Source organism: Halichoeres trimaculatus, unplaced genomic scaffold, assembly GCF_033239565.1.
Source record: "Halichoeres trimaculatus isolate MK-OKI-2021-1 unplaced genomic scaffold, fHalTri1.1 fHalTri1_scaffold_15, whole genome shotgun sequence".
Taxonomy (NCBI): Eukaryota; Metazoa; Chordata; class Actinopteri; order Labriformes; family Labridae; genus Halichoeres; species Halichoeres trimaculatus.
In genome coordinates, this window is record NW_027437193.1 from 13,432,340 (window position 1) to 13,457,983 (window position 25,644).

Here is a 25,644-nt window from a genome sequence, read left to right on the forward strand (position 1 = left end):
TGGCCACGGTTGTGTTAAGGGACAAACGGAAAGACCAAATCATGACAGAGCACATTATGTACCCAGAGCAAACTAAGTAGGTTTAATGAAGAAAAAAGGAGCAAGTGTTAGGCTCAGAGGCACACACCAATCTCTTTGAGATTAATTTAAGTAAGAACAAGACTCCAAGCAATCTCATATTAAAGCAAACACGCACCAGGCAAACAACTCAGAACTTTTTAGTGTTTATCTTTTCAAGAAGTTGAAGAACTACATATTTATCAGTGATACAAAACTTGACCTTATATTTCTCACAAATACACTTGAGTGGCATTGCTCTCTCTGGCAGCAATACGGAGGATCATAAACTCATGTCAAAGTAATCTCAGCTTGATGGAAGTAAACAAATCACCGCAATGTAAAAGAATTAATCACTGTAGCCCTATTTATGATAGTGCAATGCAAGCCACAATCAAGGTAATGACAGGTGAAATGAACTCCAGCGCAGTGCTGTCTCTGTTATTAGTGGCCCAAATAAATAAAAATGTAAGGAACTAAAAAGGAGTCTGCTGTTTTCAAGCTCAGGGCAAATTTTGGTGGGAATTAATAAACATTCTGCACATGTAGGAGGCAGAATCGATTTACTAGCAGACATATTCATTTGTGCTTCCTCATTGTGTTGTTGTACTTTAATGGAAAAAGCACTCATGCAAATAGAAGGTGAAAATGCTCATTGTGCCCGAGCAACACTAAAATATATACACAAGCTTGTTCTGCAAAGGCAACATCTTCGTCAGTTTGTGTCTCTTGTTTGATGTCAGGAACGTAAATTAAAGTAGATTAACCTTTGACTGCAGAGTAAACGGCTGTGTGTTCATAATAGCAAGGCATACTTCAGGAAATGGTTTTGTCAAGTGATATCACTGTAGTTCAGGTTGAACTAGTTCAGAAAAATAAGAGTCTCAAGACAGCTGAGTGATTCATGCACTTCTTTTCTATTTACGAATGTAAGAGAGGAAATCTTTCAAACTGTGGTTTGAAACTTCTTTGTGTTGACACAATTTTACTTTTTAATCCATGAAGCATTTTATTTTGCATCACTTTTTAAAGTTTGAGAGATCTTTAATATGCCTAGCTTACCATGTTTTTATACTCTGACTTTACATCATCCACACTTCACTGTTTGGGTGTTTGTGTCGTCAGTATTTATTGCTTCCTCACAGCCAGCACGTTGACAGCACAGACAATCTCTGTGAAAAAGCGTGTTAGCAGCCATGTTGAAGTGTGATTCTGTTCAGTACAGCCTCTGACCAAACCTGCATCACCAAAAGCACCCAATCCATTTGCAATTTCTGCACGATTCCTTTTAATTCTAGCACCTCTTTCCCTGTTCTCTGAGTGTTTCTAAAGTATAAAGTAGAATTTATTTTTAAAGCACAGGGATAAAAGCAAATGCAAAGTTCAAATGGTTTTTCCTCTTGCGGTGTGCAATTTTTGTAAAAAACGCTTTAAATCCCATATCATTAAACTAAGTAAAGCCAGACCACTTTTCAAAATGAGAAACAGTCTGCAACCTCTCAGGTCATTTTCAAACTCTTGTTTGTTTATGATGCTGTGTCTTGGTTTTTAATGGAATTAATGTGAATTCATGGTTACCTGGTGGTTTGGTTAAAAACAGATAACAACTGAGACAGAGATTTAAAGGCGCAGTGAGTCGGAAAAATATATGTAGCAGTCAGATTCTAGATTGAAAGGCTCCCCTTCTTGTAATAGAAGCAGCGGTGGTTTGTACTTTGAGGACAAGAGGCTCCTGAGATGCATGATAAGTATGATCCTCCAACTGTCATTTTTTTACCATCAGAAATATCTGTCAGAACAAATATTTTTCTGCTCAACAGAACATTCTCCTCTTCCTGTGGTACAGTCAGTGTAGCCACTTTATGATTATAAAAAAAAACATGCTTGTCCATTTAGTGCTTGGATAAAGATGGCAGCATACATTGAAGAGGACCCACTATAATTAAAGCTGCAAGCAGCGATGAGCAGGCCCCTTGCCCAGTGCTTGCCAATCCTAGCTGCCACATGTGCAGCTAAATTTGGCATAGCCAAAAGCCATAGGCATGATAGTTATGGCCAAAACATTTCAGACCCGTAGCTCAAAGTAGCTGGACGGGCTTCCGGGTCACAACATTGAACACTTGTGTCTGTTTTCGTGCAGATCGGACAAAGTTTAAAAATCTCGAACTTTGAGCCCGAAAAAAAAAAAATTCGAATTGTGATTATTGATCTTCATTATGTGTATCATACACAAGCCACGTTTGGAGTTTATGTGAGAAAAAAAACCTTGGACTAGTTTGTTAGTTTGTAGCCTAGAAATCGCTAAATTACGGTGTTTAGGTCCAAATAGCGAAGTTAGTGTTCAGAAATCACGATAGTTGTAAGTCACTTTTTTGTTGGGCTGAGCATGCTTGTTGTACACAGCAAATTTCAGGGCTGTAGCTCAAAGTAGCCAGAGGGGCTGCAGTTTTAAGCCCCAAGGGGGCACTATGGAGCATTTATTTTTGGGCAAGCAGTGGAATCATACATTTTTTACCAGGATTGAATTTTGGGGCTAGGTGCGTTGGCCTTTTTTCCAAGCGAAAGGCATGCAATTTGGGGTTAAAGGCGCACACGGAAGAAGAAGAAGAATCGCAAGGGTTTCAATAGGGCTTCGCCCCAATTCTCGGGGCTCAGGCCCTAAATATTAGATACTTAAGGCTCATGGTTTATTAAAAAGTGACACTTTATTAATTTTTAAAAAGATAACCTTTAACTTTTGTGCTGTACAGCTTTGACTTTTTGTGAATGATTCGAGTATCTAGGTAAAATAATTGTTCATTACTTGGTTGTAAGACTGCTGCTTTGGCTCTAATTACCATCACTGTGATGATGAGTAGAATATTAACATTTCCTGAACCACCCACCTCTCTTTCACACTGCGGTCTAAAAGAGGAAAAAGCAACACCTGTCAGAGCAACAGGTCACACAGAGGTCATGGTTGTAATTATTGGTGCAATATTGTGCTAATGAACAAACACTACTGAGCTTGTTTTCTTGTGATTACAATGATCTATCCTTAATGAAAAATGCCATGCAGTAATAATCACAACACAATGGACAAATCCTGTTCAGGGCTGCTTTTTGTATAATCTTCAGTCACTTGAAGCTAACTTTTTAATTACTACAGGGCAGTTTCATTTCCTATATGAATATTTTAGAGCTATTAAAGCAGACTTGTCATCAGGTCGCCGCAGCAGTGGCCTGTAATAACTAATACTGTTATCTGCTGATGTCAAATGTGAACGGTGACATAAGGCAATCTCAGGCAGAGATTAGACTCATTCCATGCAGACTTCCTGACATGAATGTAGATGAGGCCAGCCCGCATAGGTTGGAGATAAGTGACAACTATTGCCTTCCTGAGATGACACTGAAAGTCAAATGTCTGCCATACTGCAAACATGTTACCGCTGATGTTCAAATATTAATTTGTCTTTGAAGATACCTGTCAGTCTTCACTAGTTAACACATATATTCATTCCAATATTTGTGGCCAGGGACGTATGGAGAAAAAACAAAGGTAATTGCCAGACTATTAGTTGTACTTGTGTTGCTTTGGACAAAAGTGTCTTCTAAATAAAATTGTAGAATTGTAGAGGGTGGTATATTAGTGTATAGTTAGTTCATTCCATATCTGTTTTAGAATCCAAAATCGGAAAACAGATAATGACTTGTTATTTCATGACTCGTTTTCAAATCAAAAATCAGAAAATAAATAACAGCCTATTTTTCACTGTTTTGATTTTGTTTTGAAATTAAAAATAGAGTATAAGAGAATGGAATTATCATGGGATTTTCGCACCATTTTCAATGTGTTGTGACCAGGGAGTTGTTGACTTTTTTTCTCAGGGTGGCCAGTCTTTAACCACGATAGAGGAGAGAAGGCAATTTACAGTGAGTGACATATAAATAGACCACTATGGCTGCAGTAGAATAATACACCGATGTTTTTAAGCAGTTGTTCGAAGCTGGTAAGACCCACACAGACATTTTGGAGACGTTGCAGGACATGGGTGTCTGGAGATGCTCTGCAATGAGTGTCAGACGTTTCTGCATCCAACACAACCTCGTCATGTTGGGTTTTAGGCCCCATTTACACTACAACGTTTCATCTGAAAATACTAAAACGCTGTAAAAACGCAGTGAAAAAAATCTGCGTTTACACAGAAACGCTGATGGACTGTAAAACGCTGTAGTAAGCATGCCAGGCCTGTAGGTGGTGCTATAACTGTCTTGTCCAGAAGCCGTTTTTGGGCGATCTCCACCGAAGTAGAGTTGAGCTGGTCATGTGGTGAATTTGGGAATACTAAATTTAAGAGTGGAGCAACAGATGCACATTTTGTTGAAAGACAGTCAGCAGATACAGTAGATTGAGCAGCACAAGCACAATAAGGTAGTTCGGAACGATCGTAACAACTGTTGTCCTGTTGTATGCGCACGCCTGAGGCGAAGTGTGACGTCAGCGAAAACGCCAGCTTACTGTTTACACGGCAACAGTGTCGGCAGCGCTTCAGGAAAATCCCACTCTGGAGGCCGTTTTCAAAAGTTTGCGGCTTTAGGTTGGCAGAAACGCTGTTTCAAAACTTTTGCGTTTCAGCCTAAAACCGTTGTTGTGTAAACGGCCCCTTAATTGAATTGAAGTGTTACGTCATTTTACTGGTGCCTCCTCAGAGTGACACACTTCCCCTCTTTAAAAGGCATGTACACGTCCGCCATCCTTGACAAAAACGTTAATGTTAGCGATCATGCTGCTCAATTCACCCATCAATGAAATCACCTGGTAGAGACTGACTGACCTTCCTGAGTCAAGAAAGTCAACAACATCACAACACATCGAAAAGGATACAAACCAAAAACAAATAGAACAAAAACTCCATGATAATTCCATTCTCTCATGCTCTATTTTTAACTTCAAAATAAAACCATAACAACGAAAAATGGGCCGTTATTTCATCATCATCATCATCATCATCTTCCGCTTATCTGGGGGCGGGTCGATGTTCCCAGGCCAGCCAGGAGGCGTAGTCTCCCCAGCGTTTCCTGGATCTGCCCTGAGGTCTCCTTCTGGTGGGACTTGCCCTGAACACCTCACCAGGGAGGCGTCCCGATGATAATGATACACTGATAGTGGTGAGACAACGACAAGGGCTATTCAGTAAAAATGACACCACAGAAGACAAAGACAGCACCACAGTTAGCATGGAGGATATTCAACCTATGCTGGTTTTGATCATGGATTATTGGCCTTACCCCCCAAAAGTTCCTGTACATCTGAGAAGTTCCAACGTCCAGAGTCCTTACATTTATTTTATTACCATGGAAAAATCCTTATGGTCACAAAACACTTGTAGTAACTCATAAGTGTGCCAAAAAACATGGCTGCAGGAGTCAGGGTCAAACAGCAGAAGACACTGTCAAAGAAAAGCATCAACCAAGAATGCAACAAAACATTCTGATCATTACGTGACGTGCATTCCATGTGGGATTACTGCAAGTGATATAAAATAAGGAAGATTGATGCAGAACATCCAGTAACATGAAAATGTGAGATCCCTACATCCCAGGGTTTTCTGCTCATGAGAGTAAATCTATGATGGGCTTTTTTAAACAAGAGCTCCAAAGACGTGGCTTGGATGATGCAGGTGGAGATACCAGATGAGGGGGCAGGTAGAATTATAATTACTTGTGACTACACAAAGCGAGAAATGAACTGACCACAAACAAATGACTGGGTTTGTAATGGTAAGTCCCCTTTGATGGTAAAAAAAAAAAGTATTTTTGTTAAGTTGGGCCCACAAAACTACTGTCACGAAACCACCCCCTTCCATGCTGGCTCTCACCTCCCACCATAACTGCACAAAGAGAAAGAGAAAAAGAGAAAAAAAAAGTCAAAAAGAGAAAAAGAATGGTGGGAAATGTTAAAAAGAGGAAAGATAAGGTTGAGTCAGGGGGAAAAACCTGTACGCTTAACCTCCGCAAACACGTCACTGCTGGTGTTGGAATATCACTTTAACTCACAGCTGATAACTGCTCGTTAAATTTTGCCCTATTCCTCTTTCCAGTTATGTGCTCAGGTAGGAGTGGGTAACAAGCCAAAAGTCACAGTTTTTAGCAGATTATGAGGTCAAGATCACAAGATAATTACGTCGACTTAATGACCAAACAAATCAGAAAAGTAACAGTTATCACGGCCTCAGATTATTTCATACTGTGTTGTTGCACCAGGCGTATGGTGCTTTCCCTGATCGTCCCAGTCTGTTAGGAGTGCTTGATATCTGACACAGTGGGTGAGCTGTTTGCATCTTTTTTTCTCATTGTATGCGTGCACAACATGCCGGCTATAGAGCTTTGAGGACCTTTCTGTAAAGCTTGAAGACTAAAGGACATCAGTAAAGAAAAGGAAGTTAACCCCAAAGTCAAAGCTCTTCCCTTGAGGCAGTGAGGCCTACATTGAGGCTCTGAAGCTGGGAATAAAAAAAATGTACTGTGAGCAGTTAACAGCGGAAATCAATTGTTATACGATTGGTTTCAGTCATGCTTCGTGAGATTTCAGTCAGTGTGAACACAAAGGTGGCTAAAGACTGTTTTCTTCTCAGCACATAACACAATTTAATTATGAATGCAAGCTGAACTCTGCTGAACTCCAAAGTGACAGCTCCTGATGAAATGACGTTTTCCTTTGTTCTTATTTCCAGTAAAAACTCTCTTTTTTAGGTCTGTTTTGATGCTTATGAAGGAATCGGTGGCAGTGAAAAATAGGCCTTCTTCTTTTACAAAGGATGTACTGTTTTTACCACTCACACATTACAGTTTTTAACCCTTTATGTCCCCTTCGTGGCCTACTCTTATAGGCACTCCACTGTCACTGGTAAGGTTGTAAACATTAGCAGGAGAAATTCACACTAACTCAAAGGTCTTGTACTCTATCAGACCAAGGACGACAGCGTTTGCAGCTCTAAAACATGTCCTACAGTAAATGTGAGAAAAGTTCCTCTATTTGTAACAAGGACACATTCTGTTCCCTCTGAGTGCACTCTTTAAAGAGCAGGCCTGCTACATTTTAACCTAGGAAGATGAGCATGTACAAACTGTTGCTTCAAAATGCTGTTAATGTTGGCAGGTTTAATGTGTTTATGTAAGCTGACAACATCACTAACAAGGCGTGTCTGATGAAATAAGTCCACTTGCCCACGGATATTTTGAAGACAGATTTTCACAGGGTATCTCTTTAATCAAGTATTAGTCTTGGCATTAGCCCTCAAATGAAATAACTCAAGCTGGTGAGTAAACACATCAAGAACGTGTAACATTAGGTGAGACAAATGTGTCTTGAAACTAGTAAATGATCTAAACTCACAAATCTCTGACAGTCAGGAGATGTTTGACAATTATATAACATTTTTTCAAAATGCGTCACACTGGAGTTCAACTTGTATGTCCCAGTATAAAGCTAGGTTTCTGTCCTGATGTGACCAGAAGTATTAGTGCGTCTTTGCTCGTAAGTTTGTTCAGACTCTAAAATATATTTGTGTAAATCAGAAAGTCATGAAACATAATTCAGTGAAGCATGTTGTTCCTTTCCTCTGTAAGCCTCTCCACAGGTACTTCTCTTTACTTCGTACACACAGGTTGTTGCTGCAGAACAGCTGGTGGAAGAGTGCTGCTCCATAAATGTCTCTTTTTCTCTTCTTCTTTCCCACCTAAACTGATCAGTTTAATGATGCAGATTTAAAGACTACTTGTTCCCACCAGCTGGATTTCGAGGATAGCTTTGTTCCATAATGTCAGCCCACATTCCCACTTAACAAAACCGAATGACTACAGTGGGCTCATGCAGTGGCTGCAGCGGGAGTTTGTGGATCTGTTATTCTACTGCAGGAAATTCTTTTTCATTAGGGTAGCCTGATAAAGTGTTGTTGCATGCGCTCACAGTACTCATCTCTTATCCGCAAAATGCTCTGTTTAGCAGCGTCAGCAGCATGTTCCTGACTGCAGGCATGCCCCTGTGCATTATACCTCTCTATGTACACATAGTAAAGACATTTGTAAACACAGATTTGAGCTTGTGCATCGATCAAACTTTGACTGGTGTTGGATTTTAGCAGCCAGTGCCAATATTTGATTGTGGATACGTCCAAACAACAACACATAGACCTTTCTGGTAGTGAACAAAGCAGGAGAAAAAATATGAATGTTTTTATCTACAGAAAGAACAAATTTGTATGAAAGTGAAGAAGCTGAACAATATACAGCGAAAACACACCTGACTTTTAGACAGCTGTTGTTGGTGGAAGAAAGACCTGGCCATTTGGTGTCACTGATAAATGGCAATTGGTGGAAACTATGTTTCTCATAAAAATCTAAAGCCGCGTTTCCACGAAAGCAGACCGGTTCGGTTCGTCTCGGTGCAACGTGCATTTTATGGCGTTTCCACTGACTTATCACGGGACAGATCCCCAAATAACCGAGACGAGCAGTCCCACTTTTTGGGACCCTTTTTTTGGGAACCGATCCACTCTTGGAAAGTGGAGCTACAACACTGCAGACAGTTGATTGGTCAAAAGAATCGTCACTTACCCTGAACAGCGGCTGTATTTCTCCTAGCGGCACACAGACTTCTCTGAAACTAAGCTTGATTGCACTTTGTGTCAAAGAGCTACATGCAAATCACAAAGAGGACAAAATGCTGCATGTCTTCCATCTATGCTCTTTGTTTACTGTGTCACGTTTTACGTCTTCGTTGGATTTATTAGAGGGGTAAACTGTGTCACGCTGCTATGGCGTCACACTATTATGTTACTGATGCGGTTGTCGGCATCCGGCCTACAAGCCGCCCAACCACGAGGGGGCACAGTTGGCTGTGGAAACGCAAATGGAATCAGGCTTAACTGTACCAAACTGTGCCAAACCGTACTGAACCGAACCAGACTGCTTGGTGGAAACGCGGCTTAATAGTGAGCAAAAAGTTTGCTATGAATTTGATTTAGCAGTTTACTACACTGTAAAAATAAAATTTTAAATAGTTTTCAACCTACTAACCCATCAGTTCAACAATAACCCATCATATCAAGTGAAGAAATAAAATATTCTAAGGCCAGGGTTTGTAGGAATTTCTGTGACTTGTTAAATAAATAAATCATTCAAACAGCGCACACCCACTGCAACCGACTAAAGCTACATGAACACACGTACTATGCTAGCAAAAACCTGTAGCATCACAATTCTATGTGGGAGAGACTTGTGAGCTGTGCACCTAACTTAGCATATTAGCACAAGCTAATCATGGGTATTTGACACATACTTGGTTAACAAAAAGCCAACCTGCATCACTCTTTCTCTCATGCTGCTCTCCAAGTGCTGGGATAGCTTCTTCCACTCGCTGATCAACACGCTATGTCACTTGTGCACTGGGCTCCCTGTGACTGGCTGAGGTAACCACGCTTACTCTCCCCCCAGAAACGTCCCAATACAATCAAAACATCAAAATACAGGGTGAGGAGAGGCAGGCAGACCATGACACTCATGTTTAGAGGCCCAGAAGTGAAGACAGAGCAGCATTATTCCTGTAAAAGTTGACATTTTATTTTTTAGTAAAATCCTGCAGACTCTACTTTTAAATACACTTTGAGATTCAATAACAAACAACCATTTTTTTCAACACACTTGCATAACTTCTAGGAAGGTGAATTCTGTAATACTTGTCATGCAATTGACAATATAATGGGACTGATTCTTAAATTGGTTCAAAATGATAGAAATGTCATATAAAAAACTATGACACCAACAGAAATGCAAACTACACATTAAAATAAACATAAATCATGATGTTGTGACAAGTTTAAAGCGTATCTTTGATTTGGACATCATACCAACCCTTATTTGTCTCTGTTTCTAGTGGAAAAGCTCTGTTGTTCCAATAAAGAGGCTTTATACTACCTTGAAAGTAGACAGGTAACAACAGGCAAGGCAGTGACAAACTAGTGAACAGTGGACCTTGAAGAAGCTCAAGAAGCAAACTATTTTTTTTTACTTTTTTGTCATAACACAAAAAGACTGGTCTAAAACAAAAAGCCAGACGAAGGAGTATCTATGGCTGCCAGTGTGTGCTTACATCCCTGTGTGCCTCCTGGATGTGAAAATAAGCAACTGTTTCCATAACAAATTTATGTGGCAGTAGTAATATTGTGTTTTCAGTTTGAACTCCTGCCACCAAGTGAGAGAAGAAACAAAGAAAAATCCATTTATGCTGCTTGAATGATGGCTCCTTTTCAAGAAGGTTTCAGGGTCCTGGCGGTGCACTCAAACAGAATTCATCCGCTATTAATGGTATTAGTTACACCAGTGTTTGACAGATCAACATGTCCTCTGTGGGAAATATGTACCAGCTGATAATCATGATCCAACATGTTTTTTTTTTCTCTAAGATTTCTGCATTGTGTTATCAGAGCATTGGGACAAAGACATATTTCACAGGGTTTCCCACAGCTAATCATTATTGTTATTATGAAGAGAATCTGCATCACCATCTGCTGAACTGTGATAATTTACTCTGCCAGGCTCAGAGTGTTATCAACAAAAGGACCTGCTCGGCAAACAATCATATTATGACTGTTTTTAGCTCAAGTGTGTACCACCGCGCCGCGTCCTTAATCGGCCAAGGTGCTGACAAATTTTGTGATAACACAACATCATCAGAGATGTAGACGAATATCATTTGGCTCGGGCATCAGCAGGCTTACAGGAAAATAAGCTTTCCAATGATGAGGAGCACAGCAGAAAACATAGATAAATGTGTAAACCCACAAGTCACATTGTGTCAGCCTCAGAGTCATCTTAACTGCAGCCATGCTTCATCCCCCGGCACCTGCTGTCTTCTGGATGATAAGATGAAAGACAACTCGCATCTTAAAAGACCGAGCTTCAGCAAAATGTGATGATGAATACTGATTTAACTACACTCTGTGAGGAATGGACAGAAATGTAGCCCGTGGGGGCTCGTCATGACCTGTCAAGATTTTACAACGCTGTGCGACATTGGCACCATCAGATTATGATAATCAACCTCTCGTTCAGTAGCTACAGCCCTTCATCGACTGAGGTCCCATTAACATACAGTCTTGGTCTCATACGGTTTGTGAGATTGACTGTGAGTCAGTAAATACTTATTGATAAGGTCAGTTTGGAGAATGAAACAGAAGCAATAGAGAAATTTTAATCTTCTCTCCAGATATTTAAACTATTTAGGTGCTTTGCTGTTTGTAGAGTGGGAAAATTTAAGAATTCTGCTTTTGTTAATTCAGCTATGATCTCCAAATATAGAAAAAGCTTTGGTCGAGGACTCTGGATCATTATTATCATTATTACGGCAGGGATGGTAGAATTTTATGAGATTTTGTGAGAAGATTTGAACTCTGAGTCACTTCAGACATCAGAGGGGTAATTTTATCAACTCACCACAGAGATTGTGTTTAATGTTTCATCATGCTGGAGAGTAAGGTCACTGAGGGAGGAATTCAAGCACACAAATCCAGAGATTTCTTCTGAAAAAGACAATGATATTCTGATTTAAAAATGGACACAGCTCGCTCTGACCGATGAACCGTCAGGGCAAAGAGCAGAGCAACAGCCCACTCACAGCTTAATAACTTTCTTGTTTTTACACGTTCAAGAGGCTAATTTGTTTCAGTTCTGGATTATCAAAAAAGTCATGACATTTCATAACATATGCCCCATTAAACCATCTCAAGGAATTAGAGTTGTTAATGAGATGGGGGACACAAGCTGCCATTCTCCCTTTGCCCATCCATCTATACAATGCAAAACACACTCAATGCTTTGTTCCCCAACAGCATCATAACACCCAGACTTAATGGAATTCTTCCTTCATTTATTCAAGGTCAAAGCTCATCACTCCCAAAGTCCTTTGCATTGTAAATCTGCCTCTCAACACGTCTGTAGGGGAAGTGGGTAATTGAAATAAATATCAGTACACTGACAGTGAATAGTGATTTTGTGTTTGGGAAAGAAAACATGATGGATTCCTTCAAGAAGATAAAAAGGAACAACCAGCTGGATTAGGAACATGTCGAGATTCAGTGTTTTGGTTGAAATGCAGGGCCATGCTGTGGGGAGAAAATCAGCAATCAGAGAGAGACAAGACCTCTTAATGTAGCAAGGGATGTGCTACCATTTACACACAGCTAATAGGGGTGAGTATTGGTAAGAATCTAACAATACGATATGCATCACAACACTTTGGTCACGATACAATAATGTCACAATATCACAATTTTGTGATAAATCATGATATTCTACACAGCTAACTATTTGACTGAAAACAACTTTTCTTTTTAATTGTGTTTGAAATAATGAAAGCCAGATGCAGTGTTTCACACATACTCGTAACTTGGAAACATAAAGTGCGTAAAGTTTGTCACTTAAGCTACTGTGACATTAAACTAATGTTGCAAAAAAGTTATTTTTTGAAAGATATGGTCAGTTTGTGAAACTGATAAATGTCACTTGGTGTATCTAGTGTTACTCATAAAAAAATCCAATATTGTGCAAAACAGGACTATGATTATTATTTATCAAGTAATCTTTATCAGCTTCAAATGATTTTAAACTAACTGATCCAATAAAAGAGAGATAATATTGATGTTTACAGCATCAAAACCCATATCATTAAGTTTAGGAATAAAATATTCTGAATACACCTTGAGATTATATTTATTATACCGTTTTTGGCCAACATACAGCGAGTTAGCTCTTCAGCACCATCTACCACAGTGGTGGTGCGGAGGATGTATTGTACTTCCAACTCACCTAAAATATGAATTCTTAATTTAACAAAAATATCGATATTAAGAGTTAAAATATTGATATTTAATCACAGGTCAAAGTATATGACTTCATAATAAAGCACCCACAGGCTTCGTTGGCATCCAAGCATTTGACTTGTTAGTACTGTGAGACCTCGATGCTAAAGTTAGCACTGCCAGCTTGCCACACTCTACACTAATAACTCTTTTCATTGACAGTCCATCTTCTGGCTTCTTTCTCCTTATTTCTCAGCTCTAGTTTTGGAGTTTGCTTGCTGTCAGACTTGATTTGAAGATGCTACTGAAGTGGTAGATTATTAAATTTGTCTTTTTCTTAAAAACTACCAAACTGCACTGTCTAGTGTTGTAAACAGTGGAATAGGGACTATTTTCTGCGTAATCATTAGGATTACAATGGTACCATGCCATAATGCGATTGTTAAGAAGCCAAAAGGTTGATTGCTTCCCTGGATACGGCGCTGACTAATCGCCGTTTGCCCTCTTGTGATTGGTTAATTCTTGTTCCATCTGAAAGAGAACTTTTCAAAAGCTTTCTCTGTCTTAAAGTCAAAGTCATCCTTATAAAGAAAATGATGTTGTCCTTTTCAGAAAACAGACCTTGTTTAAAGCTTTTTTGTTGGAGCTGATGACTCAATCTAAGATAAGAAGTGATGAGTGGAGATGGGTGGAGCAGATTGAGATGAACGAGTCACTTTCAATGGGAGCAAACTGTTCCCTGGTTGCAGCGATGTAAAATGAGAAAATTGAACCACCGTAGTTTCAAAACACATCCATCTACATAACATTCATAGGGGCGCTGTTTCACACACTGTGAAATGAGAAAAAGGGGGGACTACAGATTGAAGCAACAGCGGAAGAACCCACCAGTTAAACAAAGGGTTTTATTAAAATCACAACCATAGTGTGGAAAAAAAGCAGGGAAGCCTGGCTTCCCTTTGCTTCCAGGAGAAAGAACCACTGCGGTTTTTTTTTCTTGAAGCAGATTATAAACCTGCCTTTTCTATCAGTGAACAAGCCCGGCTGTTCACCGTTAGTGGAGAGAGATTCTCATCAGGTGCAGCACCAAACACACAGCTAGCTGGGTATGGTGTTTTGGAACTCATCCAACATCCTGATGAACACATTTCTGCCCACTGAGAACACAACGCGGCCTGATGTGACGCTGCTTTAACCACTCCATCAGAACACAGCACTATAATGATGGACGAGCATCGACAAGACGGCTCAGCTCTGACACCTATTATTACAGCCAGGTCAAAGTTCACAGTGTGATGGACCGCTAAGCAAAAACAAGTAAACACAAAGCTAATCATATGCATCACCTGTTTCTAGCTGCTCAAATGAAACCAGTAACAGTTTCAATCAAGCAACACAACAGCAATTAGATTCCCATCATTTCTTCCTCAAACACTTCTGAATGCTTCCTAGAAAACACATGTAAATTATCTCATTGCCAAGTCACAGTTGTGGCACAATTAAAACAATAGATTAAATTAAAAAGCAATATCTAATTTGTGTTTTGTCTTTTCCAACAGCAGAGATGTTGAGTTTTGATTAACATTTTCAAAAGCAGACACTATACTGGCCCTCTGCAGGGATTTTTTTCAGGTGATTAAAGATATGATGTAGATAAGAAAGCATATTTCTGAGAGTAGATAGACTCAATTGAGAGATAAGTGTTACTCCATCAGACCAGCACTTTCAGAGATAGGATATAGGACACAAACACAGCGAGAATAATAAAATGTCTCAAAATAAGAGTGAGAAGTAAAACAGAAAGGAGTGATATTGCAGTGCAGCCCATCCCTAGGCTGCATCTTTATTATGTTTTCCTTCTTGGCCAATGCACAGAGCTGTTGTTTAAATAAAATAACAGGCAATCCAGAGCTAGCCAAGAAAGGCTTTTTCTACTGCTTTTCAGATCTGTATTTCACTCTAATAAAATGGGCTTATAGTAATGAAATGGCTTGATTGAACCCAAACACTCCTGCACTGGATGGCACCGAGGTGATAAGGCAGAAAAAGACCTTTGGAGCAAATTCTGAAAACACAAAGATTTTAGATTAACTACTTGAAATGACAACAGCAAAACAGAAATATAATATTTTTCTACTTGATATTTCATAATGCTTTATAATAGCACTACTCTCACTCTTTAGAGTAAGGTTAAAAACCTACATCAGATCTCTTTTGGGACATAATATTTTATCCTTTTGGTTATTTTTTGTGGCACTTTGCCTTTACTTGATAAAGCAAAGAGAGACAGGAAATAAAGAAGTAGCGATGACATGCAGCAAAGGGTCATGGACAGGATCCCAACCCCTGCCGCAACAAGGGCGACAGCCTCAATACATGAGGTGCAAACGCAGGTAAACACAGGTGTCACTGCTCTCTTTGAACATTTCTTCACTGGGAAAATACAAAGTACAGAATACTTGGCAGGTCTTGTGAGGAATTTAGAAGCAGTCTTTCAAGAGTAGGGATGGGTACCTTTCACATTTGAAACGATACGGTACCGATTCCCGGTACCTGGCAATCGGTGTCGGTACTCAGAGGTACCAATTTTCAGTACTTTTGTGAGCGTATGTGGTAAAAAATATCAATTTGTTTATGTCCAGCATGGAAAATCCCCTACTCTCCTACTCCCTCACAGTCACAAGGATGCATTCAGCTTCCTAAACATGGTACCTTTTGATTTTACCTGGATCGGTACCCGGTACTTTTGACAGAATTTGGTTGGTACCTATAAAAGTACCTAATTTGGTACCCATCCCCATGACAGAGTGTGACTTCTATATTATTTTTCATAATCCATATTTTCAAACTAAATGAACGCTGGAGCTGTACTGGCAAAAAAGGACAGAAGAGCAGAAGAAATCTAAACACGAGAGTGATAGAGCATGAGCTGAAACACAAGTTAAGCTGTTTGTGGTAATGTTCATTTAACCCACATGTAGCAGTTATTCTGTAGTGGTCTGTTCAAACTTGAGAGTCTATCAATAAAATGAGGAGTGAGGCTACGTTAGCTCTGCTTGGTGAGGCTGGAGTTGGTAGATGAGCACTGGTAGGACATAACCAGGGTTCAATGAAGTTACTAACACATCTTAAAGCACCAAGCTGTGAGTAGAGCTAAACTTAGCCTGACACTAAGCTATGGTAGAAACTGAGTTTACTAAGTTTGCTTGTTGTCAAGTTTCAAACAATATCCTGATGTAGCTATTCATAAATACATGTCCTCGTTGCTTTGCATCCAGAAAAAGGTGTCTTGAAGAAAAGTAGGGTTAAAAAGATCTGATCTCCATACATTTGCTTCAAAACAAACGTGCTTTGTTAAGCATGCTTGTCTTTACAACAGTGCTCCAGTGCTCATGGGAAACGGAGTCTTTATCCTATAAAACGCTACCAATTCTGGCCAAAGGTGTCTCTGCAAATAGATAATACTCACAATGCTCAGACAACTTACAGCTTCACCTCAAAGTTGCCTTTTTCATGCATCAGTTGTTATACAGTGTGACAAATCTGTGTGGGTTATATTATGTCATGCAACCTCAAGATTAGAGCATGAAACTACAGCATGATCCAGTTTATGCCACTTTGTCTATTTCACCAGTCACCAGTCAATATGAAAACAGAAAGTAAAGAATCTGGGTTTAGTGGACTTCATTCATGCTCTGCAGTGATTGAAGAGTCATGCTTGACTGGGTTCAAATGAGAGGTAGAATGAATCAAAGCGCAGAATATGACTGCTTGGTGATATCTCTGCAACAAAGCTCCTTTTTTCTAAGTTAATATGTGCAGAAGAATCAGTTTTCAGATATCTGAAATACACAAAAAGCATGACATCGTGAACTGATGATTCTGATCATTTGAAACTGCCTAGCTGAAAACTTTAAACGATCAAAATAAAAACAGAATCCGATCGGCACAATGACCCCAACCTCAGCACCCAGCAATAATCACTTTGATTTGAACAATGTCATTAAAGCACCTGTCAGATTTCATCGAGACAAATTCTTCTGTGCATGCTTAAGCCTTCGAAACATTTCATCAAAGTTTTTCCTTATGCCACACAAAGATTTCCTACTGCCTGGAGGAAACGCTGTTATCAGAGATCACCAAGTAAATCTAAGCTAACGTCATTTCACTGTAGGATCTTTGCCTTTCCACAGGTTCCATAGACTTTTCTGGTCTCTCAGAGAAGTAAAACCCATCACCTACAATCTACAATGCAACGCTAAAAAACAACAGCCGTTCTTTCAGACAAATGGCAGCATTTCAGGATAACAACCATAACAATAACACAAAGTCAAAGAAGGCATTAGGCAGAAAGAGCTTCAGCAACATTAAAAAATTCAAGCTCATGTAAACAAGACAAGCTGTCAGCTCTGGCAGGAGACTGAGCAGCAAACCTTCAGTGCAGAGTTCCAGCATGTAGAGATAAGAGAGCATGTGCACAGGAATACTCACTGTGGTGAAGTTTACCGGGTAGCAATCCTCTCCTCGAAATGTGCACTGCAGAAGCATGTCGTTGATGTCGTGACCTGTGCGGTTATAGAAATCAGTCATGTTGAACAGTTTGGGCTTGAAGTTCTGGAAGTTTGCCTTATCCTTTAGGGCAGCCAGCACTTCGGGCTCAGCCAAGTGTGGGTTGGCTATTTGGTAGTTATTATTGAGGAGGGCCAGCAGCTCCCCCACATGATAGAGGTCGTTCCTGGTGATTCTGGAGAAGCGGAACTCATTGAGGTTACAGAAGGTAACAGAAGGGAAGGTGAGGTTTGTGGCTGCCACCTCGTCCAGCTTGGTGACATGAGGATACTCCAGGTAATATGATACCCGGTCCATGCAGACCAGCAGTAATAAGCTTAATGATCCCAGGAAGGAAAGAGTCCAAAGAAACCGACGGAATGTCATGTGCCCGTAGGCAAATATGTGACTCATGCCATGTAGGGTGGAAATGTTAGCGAAAGCTTGCAGGTTAGAGGGCCTGACGCTTTCAATGCTTTCCTCTGAGCTTCCTTTCATGGCTGCAGAGTGATGTTCAATACTGTCTCCCAAAGAACTTCAGGTTAAAGACTTTGCTTAGCAACAGCAACAGAAGAATCCAACCGGCAGTGTTGGTTTGGCACGCTGCTTCTTTATTCCCCCCAGAAGTGGTAATGTTCCCAATAAAAAGCTACCTTAAAATGCTTGTCAGTCTCTATAACAGCTTTCTTTTCATTACATTCACCTTCCAGTGGTTGTCAGCTGTTCTTTTAGTCCCGGGTCCCCACCTTTCCTTTCACACTGCTTTTTTTATTATCTCCAAAAGCTGTCTCTCTCACTCCCTGCTCAGCTGTCCTTTGTAGCGGCACCAAACACAATGACAGCTCCAGAAACACCCACTTCTACCAAAACGCAATGCCTCCTGATTCCTGAGTGGTGTGAAAAGAGAAGAATGCAAGGGACAAGGAAAAAGAGAAGAACAGAGGAAACAGCGGACGCAAGAATAGAGGCGAGAAATGAGAGGCAGGAGGAGGACGGAGGGGGGCTGCAATGAAAAGGGCTAGCGTTTTAGAGAGAGGTGCTAAGCCTCAGCAGTCAATGGGACCCTTCCTCCTCTAGACGAAGAGAATGCCTCTACATCGCTGTGATAATGGGATGCAATGGTTTTGTGAATGGAGGTAATAAAGACAGAAATGGCTCACTGGTCCCTCGCTGCCACCTTCGCTTTTCTCTCGTGTCTCTTTGGCGCTTCTTTTTCTTCCAGAAATGAAAATGAGTGAGAGGGAGGGGGGGTCAGGGACCTCCGACCAGCCCACCACTGTGCTTGACAAGCGGCGTTCGCAGCTTCCACGGGTCCCACTTCCTTCCGTGCACAGATCCTCAGTTAATAGGGAAGACCACCTCTTGATGCTTCATGGTCACCCCCCACCAGCACAACCAGTAAAGCCGCTTGGAGACCTCCAGCTTTAAGTCCGGTTAACATACAGATTTATATTCTGCCGTGTGGAGCCTTTCACTCTTTTTCGCATCCTATCTCTCTCTCTCACTCCCACCACTCCCCCATTTCTTGCTCTCTCTTTCTCTCTCCCTCTCCCTCTTTAGTAGTCAGGATCCATCCCACTGCTGAATGGCTGCTTTGCCTGCGTGTCTGTGCTCACAGGGGAAGTCTCCCAATCTGGACACCACCTTTAGAGTGTTATCATTCTCTAATCTGCTACAACAGCTTCTGCCACAAACATGTTGGACTGCATACAGGTATTCCACAGGTTGTATGTTTTTTTTTTTTCATTCAGACTGTAGAATGAAGGAGTTTCTTGCAATGTCCATAACTGAGCTTCATAACAATTCAGACAAACAGAAGAGAATATCTGTCCTGTGAAACCAGCAAATAAAACACTGTCAAGACAAGAATTCATCATTGTGAGTCAATTTACTCCCAAATGAAAGCATTGATTATCTGTGTCCATGCTTTGTAAAGATGATCAGAAAAGTGTTTCACAGAGATTTTCAGGATTGACCGGAGGGGCAGGGGTTTTACTGGGGTTAAAATTTAACCACATCAAACCTAAAAACCTCTTTTCATGTCTCCTCTGACCAAAACACGATTATCACTCATTGGCCAAACGGGAATGCCTTATTATCATAACAATAGGTGAACCGTCAAGGATAAGGCCTTAGCCCTTGAGGATTAAATCAATATTCTGCCCTAGTAACCAAGCACAGAGACCATAGCAACCATTTGACACAAAGCTACAGAGGTATGCAATCTGGATAAAACCACGCAAACCATTTCCTTTGTAAAACTCCTGAGAAATGCAATGTCAACCTTACATTGTCAGAGTGGAGATGCAATTTAAAGACTGCTTGCAGAATGGAAACACAACATGACACCCCAAGTGACAGACTATTGTGGTTTCGATTCTGTTGTAGTTTTCGTGTTCGACAGGGAATACCAAGACGGAGAGAAGGTCAACCACAACAATCTCTGAGTTTCTGCAGTTTCAAACTTCAACACCAGAGAAGAGCACAAGCTTGAACTAACATAACAGTGAGAGGTTTCTAAAAGCATGTACATCATGACACCTTGAGGACAGGTTACTAATGATTTAATTGAGACCTTTGATGTTTTAAAATGCCTTTTGTACTCACAGTCAGGACAGATAATGATTAATGTGCCAAAAAACACTTAAGAGTGATGGATGATGCTGTGTCAAGTGAACATATGAGACCTTCACTGAGTTTTAATATGTCTTCACTCACAAACAGTGCCAAGAGAGTCAAACTACAAATCCTTCACTGAGGAGAAGTCACCTCTGAGGTGCTGAGAGAAAAGGGCATTCGGATAGTTATTTATGGTGCTATATAGACACTCAACAATGAATGTAGCACACAAAAAGGAATTAGCTTGGAGCACCCAAAAAAGTTCGCTGATGAAGCAGCATTTGCTACAAAACACAGTTTACAAGGAGACTGCAAACTGCAAAAACTGAAATCCAACAAGTGTTTATGACTTAAATTGAAGATCGTCTTAAATTCAATATGAGCCACATTCATCTAAAGTCAAGAAAGAAAATGTCTTATTTCAGGATATTACTGGATGAAACGATGCCTGAACTGCTTGTAAAGAGTAAAGAGTAAAATCTGCCAATGGAGTAAGAAATAAGCCTTGTGTCAAGAAAAATGGCAAGCTCATTTTTCTTACTCTATCAAGAGATTATTTACAAGCCATTCAGGTATCATTTTTGTGTTTTAATATCTCGTAGCACGAAAATGTTCTGGACTTATCAGATGAATGTTATGTGGGTCATTCTAAGTTTAATAAGACTACAAATAAGACATTAACACTTGATTACATTTCAGTTTTTGCAGTGCAGCAGTTTTGTCTGAGTGCTCATCCTTACTTTTTAACCAGTTTGTGGAAGATATGCATGGCTTTGACAGTTATTAATAACTCAATCAATAGTGTAAATAGTCCTGTCAGAGACTGTATAATATATGGATGCAGTCCCTGCTGGGCATTCATTTGTTTCAGAAGAATGTTTAAAAGCCAATCATCAGCAGTTGCTGTATTGGAAAAGCTGACTCAGCCCAATTTCTGTCGATCTACTATGAGGCAAAGAGGCCAACCTTAAGTCTCTTCAACAACAGCAACACTGTACCCGCTGTCAGTAAAGTCAGCCATTCCCTTAACCAGGCAAAACTAAAAAACTATAAAAAATGAGCCATTCAGACTCCAACCTTTCTGGGTTTGTCTGTAAACAGGCTTATTTTTGCTATTAAGATGTGTCTTTGATGAATGGATATTTACGTGGTGTTCTGTGCTTCTACAGTCAGCCTCAAGTGGACACTCAGCAAACTACAGTTTTAACACTTGCACACTGGCATCATACTTTAATACCTGAGGGTTGCTGCTCAGTCAGAGCTAATCTCAGCTTTTGGTAGAAAAAACAGGAACCCTTCAGATGAAATGTGACTGCAGAGATGACACTGCACACAAAGATTTCACAACATCTGAACCAACCCTCTATAAACATTTTACAGTGAAATCACAGAGTTTGATTAAATCAGTTTTTGACAAATCCTCAGCGAGGACGGATCACAAGTCATATCTTCCCCTGATCTTCAGAATTTCAGTGATGTTTGTCTTCTTTGTAGCACTAACCTGCATTTAATGATTCACTTTCCATGTTCTGTGAAATTCTGTGAAATGCAAATACCCTTCAGGCTGTGTTAATGTGTACACTCTTTACATTTGGGTAATGTTGTGTTGTGCTGAGATTAACAAATTCAAACTCCTAATTCATACTGACAGGCATGCCTGTTGTTGCAGATTGTAGGATGAAAGTGTTGGACTTTGCTACAGTAATTGGCTTTCAAGTGGATGGTAGGATGCACAGCATAATGCAGTGAATATTAATAAGCAGGGCCAATACTGAGGTGCCTCAAAGCAGTGTGCTCTGTTGTGAAGGCATTGATTCAGACTTTCATTTTTTAAGTGATGTTCTGACATGGTCAGAACATTACTTGTGATTTTACAGCTCACTCATAGAGGTGTGTTAACTAGTCAAGACATTATTCTAAAAATCTACATAATATTACAAAGATACAAAAAATTGTGCTTCTTCAGCCTGATGCAACCAGAGTGTGGAGCCTTTGCTTTTAAAATCACAACTCATACCTATGTCTGTAATGCTAGCACACTGGCTCCCTAATGAAAAAATTAATATCCTGTGAAATAGCCCTTAACCCTATACTACTCCTTTTTATCAACCAACAGGACAATTTCTGGCATGAATAAGATTTTGTATACCTAAGAAATGTGTTTTGTGTCTAATATGCCACAAAAAAATCTGACAAATATCACAGTTTTTGCTAGAAAGGATCTGCTACGATGAGCTAAAGAATAGCTGACCACAGGATGTTTGATTTTGAAAAGGCTGACATTGAACTACATTTTATGATATCTATTCAAAAAGATTTGTATTGTTGGTTTTGATCCATAAAGCAGAGACACAAACCATGCATCTCTGCTTTTGGTCTGTTGTCATTGTAGATGTACTGTTAAAGCTTTGTCAGAGTCTCCTGAGCAAAGGTTTAACCTGATTTGAAAGTAAGCCTCTTAATAGAGTGAAAACAGTGCAGGAGCACAATTGCCACTCTCACAGTTTGGATCTAAGAGATGTTGGATATTAAGTAATGTGCTGTAATTACTACATTTCAGCAAAAATTCCTATGACAAGCAAACCGCCCTGATATGATGTAGAGCTAAAAGGACCAATTACCGTAAGTCACTCCTTGTGATGCCTGAATTATGCAGATTTGGCAAATACCTCAGCTGTAAGAACTGAAGCCTGCAGTAAAGCAGTCGGCATTTAAGAGCACATACATCATCCAGTTAAGGCAGCAGCAGCGGAAATGCAGCACTGCACTGAACAGAGTAATAACAGTATGAGAGAGCAAAAACAAAACTTTAACTACAGAATAAAGAGAGTCTGCTACTTAACAAGCATCCCTGACTTTTTTTTCTGTATCAGCTGTTGAGGAGCTTACCACAGAAAATAGCAACCAAAAAAGCTGGTGAATGGGACTGTTTGAGATTAAATGCAGAAACTGAAGTACAAATTGCAAGTTTGCACCTGTTTAAAGTTGCATAGCCAAGATTTCTAATGAGAAAAACACTTAGACCCCAGCTTAAAGCCAAAAATACCCTTTTCTATATTAAAGAGTTTATTCACAGAAACATTTACAAGAAACACACGATCCTATCTTTTCTTATTAAATAAAAGTGAACAGGGGTTAAAACAAAAGCAAAGCAGAAAGACTTGGGCAGCAGTCCAATTTCACTTTGTAACACTGTGGTGCAGATGCTTCAGGGAAAAAATCTTCCCTGAAGCATTTATTCTCCAAAACTTCATCTACAAACAGAGTTAACTCAAAGTGATCACTGCCACTTAATTTTGTAATTCCTGATCCTTGATTTTGGTAAACTATAATCAACCCTACCTGATTGTATTGATAGAAAAAATGTGTCAGGTTGATGCAGGTGAAAGGTTATTTGCACACAGGATCCTCCTGGTAATATTCAAAATACAAATTGAAGAGATACTGAAAGCAAGGACTTACTTGAGGATACTTCTAATCTAGTTTTAATCTACAGCTAAAACTACCGTAGAGCCCATACACTTTACGTTATGAATAAGATAATGACTAAAAAAGTCAACTTCTGTATTCAAAAAGAACAGCAGAGAGTGCATCTTCAATTATAACTGCTGGTTTATCTGCCAGTGGCACCACTGTTTCTGCCAAAAACGAATCAGCACAGTGTTTGAATGTGAATTGATTGAGTACAAGAAGACATAATATTGGAGTAACAAACTGCTTCAGTATCAGCATGCAGGCTTTGTGCTCTCTTTTTTTCATTGAGCAGGAGTATGATATAAAACTCTTATTTGCCTGTGTGAAGATATGAGGAATCCCAAACTTATACATTCCAACACAAAAACATAAACTATCTTGTGTATTTTGCTGCATGCACGTAATAACTCCAGGTATGAAGCTTTGTTTTGTTGTAGTGAGCTACAAGTACTGCAGGAAATGCATCTTCACATAGCCTTTAGCAATATGTTGATATGACAGGCTGTGATAAACATAACAGCAAACTATTTTCTTTTTCTGTGATTGTCAGACAGGCACGGTGAGGAGGCAGATGCACACACACACACACACACACACACACTCATCTACTCTTCACACATGAAACAAGTAAACTGCAGAGATCTGCCAGACAACGTAGAAATACGATGGCCTTCACAATGCATTCAACCAAAAGCTGCTTTTCGTTTGCTGCAAATGACCTTGCATAAATGCTGCCTCAGATAAGAGCCTATTCATATGTAATCTGCTGCTCTCTATCTGTTGAGTGCTGGGGAAGAATACAAGAGGAAGGAGAAGAACAAGTCCAAGACCCTGGACCTGGGGACAGCAATGTTCTATAAAGAGATTTGGCACTAATTACATGTTCAAGTTGTTACACCTCAATGTCGCTCATCAAAACAAACATGTCCTTTACTTGATAAAAGGGAAACAAAAAATGGTATTTTAGCCAGTCAAAGCGAGTATCACAGGGTCGCTGAAAAGCAGAATCTTTTGATGTAAAACCTGAATAGAAATAATTCAGATGTTTTTATTCTACCGCTTTTAAAATATGTTGTTTGACTATAAACTGATGCTTCAACTCCACACACCAGATGTTAATCATTATTGTTAAACAGAGGCTATCTGTGTGGACAAGACAGATGGAGATGTGTTTACTTGCATCTTGTTTGCTGGGGATTTGTATTAACTTCAACTTGCTTAAGGTTTTAAGTAATGAGTCCAGAGCTATTACAACAGGCCATGATGATGTTATTGAAGAGCTTCAACACTAAAAGCTGTTTGCCTTAACATTACCGCTAATTTACTCCACACTCAACAAACTAACTACACAACTTGATAGTGAGTGATGTGGCAGTAAATTTCTCATGTTCACTGCTCACCCACAGGATTATTTATGGCATGGATGCATCTCAAATTGTGGGGAACCTCAACAGCACGCTTGAAGCCAACCCAACTGTGCCAAGCTTTGTTATGATAGTAATAAATGAGCATGACAAAGTGCTGTACAGAGAAAAATGTGTTTACGATGGAAGGTTTAATCTGTGTTCAGATCCTTTAAGTACGTTGCATCTCATCAATCAAAAAATAACATGCCTGGCATTCGGGGACAAGGGCATAATGAAATACGTGATAGCATGTCAGAATTTTGGAATAAACCTTATCTATTTACAAGAAATGCTATTAAACTACACTAAGAAAATGTTTGGGGATGCTGGCTTTATGTTTGGTCAAAGCCAATTAACGCCAATATTTTCATAACTAAAGGCGTAATCCAGTTATAAGAACAGAAAATGTTGAGGCAATTTATATGTAAAAACCCTGTATCTTCAATTTCATAGACATAAACATGAAAATACAATCATAAAACTGAAATGTCTCAATTTCTTATGAGTGCTTTGCAAATTTTTATCACAGCCAAAAGAGTCCAGGATTAAACACAAGCTAGAAATCAAAGTAGCTCACCTGGTCCATGTGCCCCCCGTGACCAGGCTGAGTCGTCGCAGCAGCACCCAAGATCCATTTCTATTCTTCTCTCCTAATCCAACTCTTGTCTCTTCCCTTTCCATCACTCTTACACTAGTTTTTG

General features: G+C 39.8%; 1 protein-coding gene across 3 annotated transcripts in view; it reads right to left on the bottom strand.

The window, feature by feature from the left end:
• asic1c (acid-sensing (proton-gated) ion channel 1c) overlaps positions 1–19,002 on the bottom strand; it is a 129,616-nt gene extending 110,614 nt beyond the window's left edge. For 2 of the 3 annotated variants that reach the window (XM_074689146.1, XM_074689147.1), the window contains exon 1: positions 17,388–19,002. In XM_074689146.1, coding sequence (XP_074545247.1) covers positions 17,388–17,942 — 555 coding nt within the window. In that variant the 5' untranslated portion in view covers positions 17,943–19,002. The remainder of the gene's footprint in view (positions 1–17,387) is intronic. The other variant, XM_074689151.1, reaches the window with a different exon arrangement.
• Between the last annotated feature and the right edge of the window lie 6,642 nt (positions 19,003–25,644).